Source organism: Entelurus aequoreus, linkage group LG23 (genome assembly GCF_033978785.1).
Source record: "Entelurus aequoreus isolate RoL-2023_Sb linkage group LG23, RoL_Eaeq_v1.1, whole genome shotgun sequence".
NCBI lineage: Eukaryota > Metazoa > Chordata > Actinopteri > Syngnathiformes > Syngnathidae > Entelurus > Entelurus aequoreus.
The window spans coordinates 20,248,347-20,262,740 of NC_084753.1; the positions used below are offsets into that span (position 1 = coordinate 20,248,347).

At 41.0% G+C, this 14,394-nt stretch overlaps 1 protein-coding gene across 2 annotated transcripts in view; it reads left to right on the top strand.

Annotated features, from left to right (window-relative positions):
- Positions 1-13,856, top strand: part of LOC133641102 (dihydropyrimidinase-related protein 5-like) — a 37,018-nt gene extending 23,162 nt beyond the window's left edge. For both annotated transcript variants that reach the window (XM_062034966.1, XM_062034967.1), the window contains 11 exons: positions 909-1,067; positions 1,504-1,683; positions 1,797-1,865; positions 3,647-3,691; positions 3,857-3,932; positions 4,004-4,160; positions 4,227-4,368; positions 6,730-6,872; positions 6,936-7,143; positions 7,223-7,400; positions 12,389-13,856. In XM_062034966.1, the coding sequence (XP_061890950.1) occupies positions 909-1,067; positions 1,504-1,683; positions 1,797-1,865; positions 3,647-3,691; positions 3,857-3,932; positions 4,004-4,160; positions 4,227-4,368; positions 6,730-6,872; positions 6,936-7,143; positions 7,223-7,400; positions 12,389-12,474 (1,443 nt within the window). In that variant the 3' untranslated portion in view covers positions 12,475-13,856. The remainder of the gene's footprint in view (positions 1-908; positions 1,068-1,503; positions 1,684-1,796; positions 1,866-3,646; positions 3,692-3,856; positions 3,933-4,003; positions 4,161-4,226; positions 4,369-6,729; positions 6,873-6,935; positions 7,144-7,222; positions 7,401-12,388) is intronic.
- The last annotated feature ends 538 nt before the right edge of the window (positions 13,857-14,394 follow it).

A 14,394-nucleotide genomic window follows, 5' to 3' on the forward strand; every position in this document is an offset into this window, starting at 1 on the left:
TTATTTTCTGTCCTGCACTCTTATTTTTGTTTCCATTTCCTGTTTGACACTACTTCTCCTGTGTGAGCGCTGCCTACCTTACCCGTCCCAGACTGGCAATCTGGACACACTTGTTCCTGGTTGCCAATCAGGATGCTTAATCAGCACCTCACCTGCTGTCATTGCATCTTGGGGTCAAGACCAACAGCTGGCATACACAACCATGACACCTCCCTGTTATACTGAAACGTAACAGTTACAGACCAGCAACCAGTCTTAAGCACAATACTTTCATCAAAAATGTTTTAAGTAAAGTGAAGATAATTTCTGTGTCCAGTATGACCGATTTAAGTCAGATTGTGCAGTGTTTTGTACAGCTATAACACTGGTTAATGAAGTGATTGGAGGTTAGCGCATCACAGTGTCAATCTGCATCAGTGCAAATTGGTGTACCTTCTGGCTGCCATTTGGCTGCAATCTCTTTTTTTTCCAGATACATTTTTTTTTTATTTTTTACATCACTTCAACACAAAAATAGGCTCTGAGGATCATGAATGAGCGATTTACTAGTGTAATCTCACTGGCGGAGAGACAGGATAGTAGGAACATGGATGACATGGCAGAGTAATGTCTGTTGTCATGGCAACAATATATTGCACCAAAGTGAACCCCTGACCGCTGCTTACCGATCGGCTCATTTTGATTTTCTCGGCTTTCTTATTGCTTGATCAAACACGAGATATGAAAGAAAAAACTAGCAGTAAAACACAATATATATCGGGTTATATCAGCCATAATAAACCAATTAGAATATGTATTTGCAAAACATGACCTGAATAAGATAGTTTGTGTTTAAATGACCAGCTACGTGTATAATTGTGTTTTTTTTTTGTTAATAATCGCCATCATTTTCCTTTGACTTCACCCAGGCGGCTCTGATGGGCGGCACCACCATGGTGATGGCCCACGTCCTGCCTGAGCAGCACTGCTCCCTGGTGGATGCTTACGAGCAGTGTCGAGCTCTCGCTGACGCAAAGGCGTGCTGCGACTACGCTCTGCATGTCGGCGTGACCTGGTGGGGGCCAAAGGTAACGTCAGAGCAACGGGGGAGGCAACACCACTGAGGCTTTTTCAACCACTGAACCAAAGAAATCGACATACATTTTCATATATGGGTGAAACGTGTAATGACCTAGATTATAAACCCTAAAGGAAGTATGTTAACACACATCACTGAGCACATTAGGCAGATTCTTTGAGTCATCATGCTTCTTTCTGCCTTTGGCTATAGTGTGTCTGCTATAGCTACTGCATCATTACAGTAGGTACAACTGCATTAGCTAGCAATATCCAACACAAAAAATCTGTTTAATTGACAGTGCTATGCTAAATTAAGGAACAATACTATTGAATGATCCTTACCTGTAGTTCTATGATACCGTCTGGGGGCATGTGCTTACGCCGTGCTCGTTAAAGCTTTTCATGCCCCATATAACAAACACATGCTGATCCGCCTGCACTCAGGTGCGTAATGAGATGGAGACCCTGGTGAGGGAACATGGAGTCAACTCCTTTCAGATGTCCATGGCCTACAAAGACATGATGATGCTGAGGGACTCAGAACTCTACCAGGCACTGCAGACCTGTAAGGACATTGGGGCCATCGCACGCGTGCACGCCGAGAACGGAGAGCTGGTGGCAGAGGTGCACTATGCACAACACACGGACACAATTTTGTAACATAGCATTGACTAACTTGTGTCCTTTAAGTGAGAAATGATTTCTCAGTCATGCTGAAGCTCTGTGTGTATTTGTAGGGCGCTAGAGAGGCTCTGGATTTGGGTATAAGTGGACCCGAAGGTATTGAAGTCAGCCGGCCTGAGGAGGTAAAAGTAACATTTGTATTCCCCAAGTATGCATTGTAAACATCAGTAAGTAAATACAGTAAATTATCATGATCGAGGACTTAATTCAGAACTTTCACCCAGGACCACCGTATATGCAGATCACACGGTGCGTGAGTCCACGCGATCCTTGGAAGGCCTAGTTTTTCATGAATACGCTCATGTAAAATGTCAATTAATGAATGTGAGGGCGCTTACTATGACGTTTTACCACAAACATATTCCTAGCCCCTTCCTGCTCAGTCCTGATAAGAGTATAATGGCAAGTTTGTGTTGATATCTACATTGTTACCTTAGTGTTAGTGCTGGGCTGATAAATAGGTTTCCTGGGTTCGAATCCCAGTCTAAAGTGTGTCAGAAAGATATGCAAATGTATGTTTTAACTATGCTAAATTTTTTATTTTGCACTAAAAATCTTGAACAATTTATTTCCAATGAGTTTGTTTTAGTACAAATCATGCATCAAATTAAATTACATTTTAAATTTAAAAAAAGTAGTAATGTGTGAAAGTGAGTGTGATTGGTTGTCTGTCTATCTGTCTGGTGTCTACCTGCGATGTGGTGGCTTGTCCAGGGTGTACCCCGCCTTCCGCCCGATTGCAGCTGGGATAGGCTTCAGCCACCCCCACGACACAGAGAGAGAATGGATAATGCTCAAAAACGTTGTCATAAAGGTAGAAGGGCCTCAAAATGAAATTGTGCTTTGGGCCCTAATTTAGCGGCTCTGCTTTCACTACCAAAAATAAATCATCCAGATACAGAATTTCTACGATTTAATAAGCAGTGTCATGATCCCTCATGACAGGTTGGACCTTTATGTTATAGTGTTTTGTAATTAAAGTTCCTGTCGAGCGCTATTATTTTTCATTCCACTTCCTGTCTGCCTTTTTTCTCAGCCATTTTACCTGTGGCCTGTCCTCTGTTAGTAATCAGGAGACTCACCTGCCAGCAATGTCTTATCAGGAGGTTTTATTTGCCAGCGTCCTGGTACAGACGCTGCGGGTACATTGTTTCACGTCACATTCTGTATAGTGTATGCGTTCTGTTTGTTGCTTCCTGTGCATTGCGTTGTCTTTTTCTGCATATTGCAAGTACTTTTATTTCTCGCCCGTGAACTGCTGCTTCAGCTGTGTCGGTGCTCCCTTGTTTGAGTGACTTCTTGGTACCTAATAAAATGACTTATTTGCCTGCACATGACCTGTCATCTCTGTATCCCGGAGTAATGCCAACCGCGACCAGGTGCAATCATAACAGGCAGAAGTGGAAAGAGGACTAGAATAATAAAAAGTACAATTTGACAAGTTTAATGAAGTGTTTAAAAATCTGCTCAAAACTAAAAAGTACCGTAACCAACTTGCTTGACGTAAGTAAAAGCCACACCTTTATAACCTCGATGCAAGTGCACAAAGATAGACCTCCAACTTCACTCTGTTAAATAAAATGCAATTTAAAAAAACAAATTTAACAAAACACTTGTGATTGATTGATGTTTTTAATGTAGTCAGTGTAATCATTTTTATGGCATCCTCAGTGTATGAAATAGCTTCAAAATTACTCCTACAAATAAAAAATGCTCTTAATATGAGAGGAAGTTGTGGGAAAGCAAATAATATATCATAGTATTTACTTTATTAATCCAGTGAGGAGAATAAAGCTCAAATCAAGTCAATCATTCACATTTTCACAAAGCACATGTTACTTTAGAGAAGTGATTGAAGTATAAATACCTTACAGCTAAATGTTCATATTATTCCTTCTTGCAGCTGGAGTCTGAGGCTACCCACAGAGCAGTCACCATCGCTAATAGGGTAATCTCTCACACACACACCCACACACACACACACCCACACACACACACACACACACACACACACACACACACACACACACACACACACACACACACACACACACACACACACACACACACACACACACATTTTGTCATAAATAATCTCTGCTTGTGTTTACAGGCTCACTGCCCAATTTATCTGGTGAACGTTTCCTGCATGGGAGCTGGAGATATGGTCGCTGCCGCTAAGATGCAGGGTGAGTCCCCATCCCTTGTTACTAACACACGCAGATTGTGGCTCTGGCTATGACAAAACTCCTCTCTCTAGGTAAGGTGGTCCACGCTGAGACCACGGTTGCTCATGCAGTGCTGAACGGGATGCAATACTACCACCAAGACTGGCCTCATGCTGCCGCCCATGTCATCGTCCCCCCTCTACGCCTTGACCCCAACACGCCAGGCTACTTGATGGGCCTGTTGGGCAAGTGAGTGTACGATACACTCAAACACACTTGTTGAGTCTGCCCAGTTAAATCTTGCCCTGTTTCCAGTGACACCCTGAGTGTTGTGGCGTCAGAGCATCGTCCTTTTAGCACCAAGCAGAGAGCTTTGGGCAAGGAGGACTTCACCAAGATCCCCCATGGTGTGCCTGGGGTCCAGGACAGGATGAGCGTCATCTGGGAGCGGGGTGTGGTACGTGCACTCAACTCGTACATACAAACGTACAATAGCTGCAATTTAGAGTGTTCACATTCCAAAGCCACATATAGAAAAATTAAAGGACGCATATTTTTGGGTTATGGGCCATGTACAGTCACCCCCGCGACCCCGAGAGGAACACGCGTTATAAAATGGATGGATGGATGTATACAGATACAATATGATAGATCATATAATCCACACATTCTCATTTCTCATTACATGTTCGAAAAGGAGTAGGAAGAAGCAAATCTTATTTAATCCTACACCTTTTCCATTTCATAGCAATTAGTAACACATTTGTTCACTTCCTATTCTCATCTTGTAACACAATTTCCATCAAGGAGTTCGAAATGCAACAGTTCTCTTTGTACAATAAAGATGCTAAAAGCAATAAAATGTAGATCAATATATGCTCAGCTGTCTAAACAAAACATTCACTTCTTAACTTTGTGTTTTACAGTAGAGGCCGGATTTTCTAACACGTGTGAACTTGATAGTGCACAGAAAGCTGATCTATTAAGCTTGTGTGTCTCTTAAATGAGAAAAATCGTTATGTATTTGCAGAATGTATGCTGATTATCAGAACGGCCACAATACTGGGAGGAAGCGATGCAAACATTATCATTTAGCACTCACAATGTGACTTATCAAGTCGGAAACTGTTTTGCGTCTACATTTAGCATGTTATGACTATATATACAAAGTGTAAGAAATAAAAACTATTAGACATATTTTCTATTCAGCAATGCCGTTTTATAATTTTAGAACTGCTGAATGACTTAAGGGGCTAATAAAACAAATTCAATTGATTAATGTTGATATCTGCTGGCGTTTTTCTTTTTTTTTAATGGCGCCCGTTTTTGTCATAATAATAGGGCTTTCAAAAATAACAAATTAACTCATGTCATTAATCGCAAAATATTATCGCATTAATCATGGTAACAATTTATTTTGACCGTACAATCTCTTTTACCTTAACCGTTATATGATCAGTGATCAGACCAATGCATACGTGAGTGCAAAAATGAGTGAGGACACTCCGACTGCTGTGCTCGCTGGAAAATTTCACTCCAAAATACAGCCTAAAGGGACTTTAGATACAACTGTTACCATGTTAAATGACATGCATTCAAGTAAAACGTATACAAATTTTCCTGGATGACATTCTGACAATAAAATGGCATTTGTGTACAAATATTGCGGTCTTTACTCAAGCACATTTTAATTATGCGACCGAGTACTCACCTGTGAATAATTGTGATAAATCCAAATTCCAAAATATGATTACCGTATTTTTCGGAGTATAAGTCGCTCCGGAGTATAAGTCGCACCGGCCGAAAATGCATAATAAAGAAGGGGAAAAACATATATAAGTCGCACTGGAGTATAAGTCGTATTTTTTGGGGAAATGTATTTGATAAAACCCAACACCAAGAATAGACATTTGAAAGGCAATTTAAAATAAATAAAGAATAGTGAACAACAGGCCGGAAAAGTGTACGTTATGTGACACATAAATAAAAAAACCAAGAACGTGCCTGGTATGTTAACGTAACATATTATGGTAAGAGTCATTCAAATAACTATAACATATAGAACATGCTATACGTTTACCAAACAATCTGTCACTCCTAATCGCTAAATCCGATGAAATCTTATATGTGTAGTCTCTTACGTGAATGAGCTAAATAATATGATTTGATATTTTACGGTAATGTGTTGATAATTTGACACATAAGTCGCTCCTGAGTATAAGTCGCACCCCCGGCCAAACTATGAAAAAAACTGCGATTTATAGTCCGAAAAATACGGTAATCTGATTTAAAAAATGTATCATTTGATAGTCCTTACTAATACCGGTAGTATATGTCCAATGAAAAAATGTCTTGCAACAGGCATTTTCTTGCCACTGGATCATTCGAGACACACCATCACAACACCCACAGCGCACCTTCTGCATGCTCAAAATGAGTTATGTTATCTAGATTGCGCTTCCCAGTAGCCCAGAAAATAATTATATGTGTGCGCTACATTTTCCACAACATGGGTGTGCAGTAAATGAGTGGTTCCATGGGCAAAAACCTCATTTAAATAGGGCGTTCTGCACCATTTGTTATTAATTGTACACACAGTTTTAGTAGGTAACCCACAACACACCCGATAATAGTACACACAATTTTAGTGTTAGCACACGCTATTAATCGTATTATTTGGGATCTTAGTAGATCAGGGCCTAAGTGTAATATCTAAAGAACCAACAAAACATGAGCTGTGTGTCAAAAATGGACCCCAGTCTGCACATGGCAGTCCCCTGTCCTACCTAGTCAAAAATGAGCTAATGTCCCCCTGTAGGTTACAGGAAAGATGGATGAGAATCGTTTTGTGGCCGTGACCAGCTCTAATGCTGCCAAGATCTACAACTTGTACCCGCGCAAAGGTCGCATCATCCCTGGAGCAGATGCTGACGTGGTGGTGTGGGATCCAGATGCGACAAGGTGAGTCGCTTTTGGAGGTTTGCATCCTGCCTTTGTGTCATAAATGATGTCTTCTCTGCGCAGGACCATCTCTGTCAGCACTCAGGTGCAAGGCGGAGACTTCAACCTGTACGAGGGGCTGCGCTGCCACGGCGTCCCCCTGGTGACCATCAGCCGAGGACGCCTGGTGTGCGAGAACGCCACGTTCATGTGCGCCGAGGGCTCCGGGAAATTCTACCCACAGCGTACCTTCCCTGATTTCCTCTACAAGAAGATGGTGCAGAGGGAGAAGGTGAGCACACTTCTCATCCTTGTGATTTAGTTCTCATTTTTAAAGTCTGATTATTAGACCTGCATGGCTCCATGCACAGGCTCAGGCTTACAAAGGCGTGGACAGGGATCCCTACTCTGGTGATGTGGTTAAGGTCACCAACGCGATGAAGAAGGAGCTTGGTTTGAGCCCCACTGACGGAGACGGAACCAACAAAGGTGTTATTAGGGTGCAACAAGGCGTCCGAGACCTCCATGAGTCTTCCTTTAGCCTCTCGGGTATGTTAAAATAACATTGTTACCACCAATCCATACAGTGCTTTCTCTTAGGGGATTATAACAGTGTGTCCAAAATGTGTTCAAAACAAAGTGTGTAAGTGGGAGAGCTACAGGTATAGTGAGAAAATACCAGTGAGCAGTGTCACTACAACAAAAGACAATGAGACATTACTATTCTATTCGTCTCAAACCAAGTACTGCACATACAATTATGGTGGTCTGTCTACATAATTTAGATACATTGAAATGCCTTCAAAACATTCCGGATGGGATAGATTGCGGTTTTCAACATCACAACCATGCATTTCTTGTTACAAAACTAACTTTCTTCCCAATCCATCCCAGCATGGAAGTAACGAACACTCTGGGACTAAAATACCACACACTACAAATGTCAGGGTTGCCCCTGACAGTTTGGTTGCGTTTGTCTTAGTTTCCTGTCAGTGCTTTTATTTTGTCTTCATTACCTGATTGTCTCTCTGAGTGCTTTGTCCCCTCAGCTGTGGCTGATTGGCACCGGGCCACACCTGGTGACAATCAACCAGCTGCTATTTATACCTGCCCTGCCCTGCCCTCCAGTCACTGGTGGATTATTGTAGTGTCTACCTGAATGTCACTTCTACCTGTCACTATTTGTCGTTTGAGCTCTGTCTACTTTTGTCCACTCCGCTCAAGTCATAGTTCCTTCGTGTCACAGTAAGTGTTTTTGTTTCTTGTCGACAGTTAGCCTAGTTTGTTCTCCGCCTTGTGCGCGCCTTTTGTTTGTACTAGTGATGGGTTGATGAGGCCTCATGAAGCGTTTCGACACATTGCAAAACTGTATTGATACTGTGTCGATACTGTGTCACTAAATACTGACATCTGCTGGACATTAAAAATCCCTACAGGCAACCTATGGACCGACTCAACTGAAACTGATTTTATGACCTAGTATATACAATAATATAAACCAAGTCATTGTATTTCATTTAGGATTATTTCATATCTTCATTTAAATAAAAATATATTTTTATCTTTTTTAGATACAGTCAATAAATAATGTGAACATGTATCGTGACTAGGATGGTAGAAGGTGGGGATTGAACCCCAGTAACCAGCAACCCTCCGATTGCTGGCACGACCACTCTACCAACTTCGCCACGCCGTCATTCCTGTACCTTCTCTAGTAACAGTAGTGATGGGTCCTGCAACACAGATGCATCGGCGCATGCGTCGAGCTCATAGAGCGAAACCCTGTGTTGGTGCGTGTACCGCTTTTAGAAAGTCACGTGACCGATCATGAGCTGCTTTGGTCACGTGACCGATACGCGAACTGTATCGCACTGACGCCTCCTCTGTGCCCTGTGAGCAACGTTCCCTCTAAGGTGCGCGCCTGCGCAATTGCGCAGTGCTCAAGCGTCCTCCGCGCACACTGTGCGCCGCACAGCCAATATATGCCGCGCACCAAATCAAACCCATCTGAATTCTTAACAAAATAAACACATTTATTCTGTGTAATTTTGAAATGCAACTTTGAGTGACAGTGACAACAAGCGGCCCTAACGGTGTTCGTCAACAACACGCATTGCGCCGCTTCCTAATAAACACAGTTTGGCGCGCAGGCGTCAGTGCGATACAGTTTGCGTATCAGTCACGTGACCGGAACAGCTCATGAGCGGTCACGTGACCAAAACAGCTGGTGTTCGGTCACATGACTTTCTAAAAGCGATACGCGCACCGACACAGGGTATCGCTCTATGAGCTCGACGCATGCGCCGATGCATCGGTGTTGTCGGACCCATCACTAGTTTGTACCCTTTTGTTTGTTTTTGGTTATAGAGTTTAATTAAATCATGTTTTCTCGCACAATGCCTGCCGCCTTCTCTGCATCTGACGTCACCAACAAACTGTCAGAGTTTGTTGGTGACGAACCCCAAGATGCAGAGAAGGCGGCAGGCATTGTGCGAGAAAACATGATTTAATTAAACTCTATAACCAAAAACAAACAAGGGTACAAACAAAAGACGCGCACAAGGCGGAGAACAAACTAGGCTATGAACTAAAATAGCACAAAGGCTAACTGTCGACAAGAAACAAAAACACTTACTGTGACACGAAGGAACTATGACTTGAGCAGAGTGGACAAAAGTAGACAGAGCTACAACGACAAATAGTGACAGGTAGAAGTGACATTCAGGTAGACACTACAATAATCCACCAGTGACTGGAGGGCAGGGCAGGTATAAATAGCAGCTGGTTGATTGGCACCAGGTGTGGCCCGGTGCCAATCAGCCACAGCTGAGGGGACAAAGCACTCAGAGAGACAATCAGGAAATGAAGACAAAATAAAAGCACTGACAGGAAACTAAGACAAACGCAACCAAACTGTCAGGGGCAACCCTGACAACAAAGTGTGTACAATGTCACTACTCGATCAGCACCGGAAGACACGATCGGTTCACGCATGCGCCAAGATTCCGTCACTTCCTGAAAATGCAATATTTCACGACGGAGCTTCTGTGACATCATGTTCTGTGATATTTGAAAGTTGTATTATTGTTTTATAAAAAAAATAGCTTAACTAGGAGTGAAAGGGGACAACAATATAAACATCAACAAGGTGTAGATTAAAAAAATCAGGAAATATTATATTATTACATTTTCAACTACTTTTACTCTTCTGTCATTGCAATGTATGATGCATGGGGGCCCCACTAACTCCCATCCTGTAATTAATTTTTTTAAATGTTGATTACTTCCTTCCTATAACTTAAAGCTATGTCTGTGGCCTGACAAAAAATATACTTTTAAAATTATTAGTATTGTGAATTTATGTATTGGTTGTAAATAAAGTAGTAAAAACAATGTTTTTAAAATTGCCATTTAAGGGTGCTGAGCACGTCTTTCAGGTTTCTGTGCGGATCTGTAAGGTTTCAAAATAAATATTGTATTCATAAGTAGCATGTGTTATGTTTTGTATGTAATCTTTTATATGACACTGTTAATCAAATAAATATTACACAAAAGAAAACCATAGTTACAGTGACGACGTTCACGGAAATAACTGCTGTAAATCAAACTGATGGAAATGATGTAGTCTTTGTGCATGCGTGGACTGGTCAAGTCTTCCGGTACTGATCGAGTAGTGCCATGTAAACTATGAAATTACAAGAACTATTAGTGGGCGTCTTGCGTGTGGTCTACTAAGACTGTACGTGTGATTGATAACTGGTGCAAACCACCCTATTTAAATGAGGACACTAAGCATCTTTCACCATTAAGACACTCATGTTTTGAAACATGCAGGAGACCTGTGCCACTTTTTCTAGGCATTTCATAATAAATACTTTAGTCCTGCAGTGCATCCACAACAGAACCCACTATTTTGAAGGTTCACAAATAGAAGTCGCTGGCACTAACTGCGAGCATGCGATGGAATCTTCAGGTGCAAGAAAATGCATATTACAATAGTTTTTCTTTACATATATGATAAAAGAAACGCCATTAAAAAATTGCCAGCAAACATTAAAATGCATCAATTGAATGTGTTTTAATAAGCCCCTCAAGTCATCCAGCAGCTCTAAAATTATTACATGATATCGCTGATGTCTAATATTTTTATTTGTGTTAGTCCATATACAGTATGTTGACAAGCATACGTTGGACGGAGCTGTAGCGCAAGCGCCTCCTTTCTCTCAGCCATTTCTGTGCAACTGCCAGTTTGCACATCCTTTCTAGACATATTAAATACAGATGCAAAACAGCGAACGCAGAACAGTTTTAGTCTTGATTAATCACACAGCGTGTGCAAAATATTTATATTTTCTTTTTCTCCTCCCAGTAATGTGGCCGTTCTAATAATCAGTATTTATTATGCATATTCATATATGTATGTATATATGTACCGTAATTTCCGGACTATAAGCCGCACCTGACTATAAGCCGCACCAGCTAAATTTAGGGGAAAATACAGATTGCTCCATATATAAGCCGCACCCGACTATAAGCCGCAGGGTTTTGATGTGTAATTACCGTAGTATATAGGGGTTCCTGCTACCACGGAGGGGATTGTCGGGACAGAGATGACTGTTTGGAAACGCAAAGCGTCCCATTTATTAACAATAAATCTTTCAATCATTCAATCAAACTTTCACATCTTTGACATGGCGAACAGCATTCGTGCAGAGTACAAATAATACAACGGTGCAAAGTAATACAATGTGCTCGCCTGTACGTTATCAAAATAACCAGCCTACCGGTATATGAAAAGTCAGTCTTTAATCATTGTGTCATCGTCTTCCTCCTGCGTACTAAAACCACCGAAATCCTCTTCGTCGGTGTCGGAGAAGAACAGGCCGTAAATAAGCCGCACCCTTGTATAAGCCGCAGGGACCAGAACGAGGGGAAAAAGTAGCTGCTTATAGTCCGGAAATTACGGTATATATATGTATACATATATATGTGTATACATACATATATATATATATATATACATTTCTACTCAGAGTCAATCAATCAAAGTCCCCACAATTTCCCCCTCTGTCTTTGTTTTTTTTCTGCTTTCTATCCCCTCCTGCTATGGTCCGGCTGTGCCAAACACTAAATACATCCAAACATTTAATAAAGTCAAATACAAATAAGGCAACAAGATAAGTATCCCATACTTCTGTTTCATAAGTAAATCTGTACAGCAACAACATGATTTGCCTGAGCGGCTGGACAAGATAGATTGCATCCTGCATGCGGCTTGTCATTTGGAGACCCCTGCACTAAATGGATTGCTCTCCTTATTTCGCTCACTTAAGAGACACAATCCTCTGCGCACAAGTGCTATCAAGTTTGCATGTGTTTTATTACATGCAAACCTTTAGTAGATCAGGCTCTCTGTCTACCATTTAGGCTATTTAGGATGGATGTGAAGTTGGGATACTATAAAAACAGTATCTGCAGTACACTTTGCAACTGTAAGTGAAAACAGAGCTTAACTGCATTGTGTGTATTCTTCACAGGCTCTCAGGTTGACGACCATATCCCCAAGAGGTCCTCTGCTAGGATCCTGGCCCCTCCCGGCGGCCGCTCTAGCGGAATCTGGTAATCTGTGGTCTGGAGAGAAGTCCAAGAAACCGCCCAGGCCTCCTTGTTTTGTATATTTTTCTGAACAACCGAGAAAACTGCACTGATTTTTAAAAAACAACTGTTTAATGCTAAAAGGGAAAACTGATTGGCAAAGACTTCACTTGTAGGTGGAGTGACTGATGTGATCAAATAGGCATTAATGTATGAACTCAAATCCAAAATCAAGCTAATCATGAACTGACTACTTGTTGTTAAGCTGCTAGATGAAAGAAACTAAAACTGAACACTAAAAAAAACAGTACAGTTTTTAACGGGTTGAAGTGAAAAGATGTCGACTTAAATATCTAAAAATAGTAGAACTGCATTCTGTGAAACAGCTCCTGTCACACATCTGTAGACGCACACACACACAAAATTGTGTTTTTGTTTTCCATGGATGGATCTGTGCCGTGTGGTGATGACATCCAATTGCTTATCACACCGTGTTGTCTCACACAGGATGCCGTCTATCATCAAGATAACACTCAACAGATCGCATAGATGTGGCATTCTGCAATATTTATGTAGCTATGACATCACACAGATGTTTACATAACATGTGTATCGAAATGGAGATTTGTAACCTGTCTGACTCCGCCCCCTTTGCACTGGGTCGAGGGAAATAAGCCAAAAGCTTGAGCCGTCAGCTTGTTGTCCTGGGGAAGTAAGGATTACACATGTGGTGCCGCACAGTCGCACGAGCTGGCATTAGTTACACACACATATGCGAGATGTGACAAACATGATAGCTCACAGATGAAAGGTTATTACAACCTTTATCGATACACCCGTGTCAGCTTGGACTTGTTAGGCTTGAGCGTAGTGGCCTTAAAAAAAGGCATTTTGGCAAACAGCTCTATTAGAGTCGTGAGAAATGTTGACTCGAAGCAAACGAAGGTGGCGATCTGACAAAATCTGGTGGTTAGCATCACTAAACGAGTCTCAGCAGGGCAGAAAGATTGAGCTACACATGCGAAAACAAGCACAGATCCTCCCACCTCATTGTCATTCCTTTATTATATTTCTACATGACCACTTCCTTGTGTTTATGTACTGTGCATTTAGGATGCTTTCTTTTAGTGAAAAAGAATAAACGTGCCAATGTGAGTCACCCGTACCGCACACGAACGCCATGCACGAAGAGAACCAAGCGGGATGGATTGCCACAGGTTCACAACTGGTGCTGTTTTTTTTATTTTTACGATGGGTGTTCATTTTGTTGTTGTTTAGAAGGCACTGTGCATTGTCAGTGACTCTGTGTTGTGAATTATTGTTTCGTGGGAAAGTAAACCCGTTGATATGTATTGTGGCTGCTTGTTTCTTACCACTAAAGTATTGGAAACAATAAATTGACAAAAACTGTACTATCTATTGTCTTTTTAAAAAATATAAATATCTATATATTTTAGTCACATTCATCATTTGATTACACTCACTAAGATTGTTTTATTGCATGTGTAAACCCTTTTGCAGCCTAGCTGCATGATGCTGGATAATCATTACCTCCCAGACTCAGACTTGTTTTCATTGAGGCCACATCACAGTAATGGTTGCCTCCAGAAGGCCACTTTTTTAAAAATTAATTTAAATCATGAATAGGGTAAATAACCTGTGATTAATCATGATTAATCGAAATCCAAGTGTGATGCATCTAATTATTTTTTTGAAGTATCATTTGACAGCACTAATATTACGTATAATCAGCTCAATATTACACAATTAACAATGGATTTAATTATTACTTTTCTTTTATGGATAACTTGCTTTAAAAACATAAGTGAAGATGACAAGCAGATATTTTACTACTTATTTTAACTTAAAAAAAATATGTAATATAGTATATAATATAATATTTGGCATGATCAGATAATATTAAAGTTTAAAAGATATGCATTTTTTT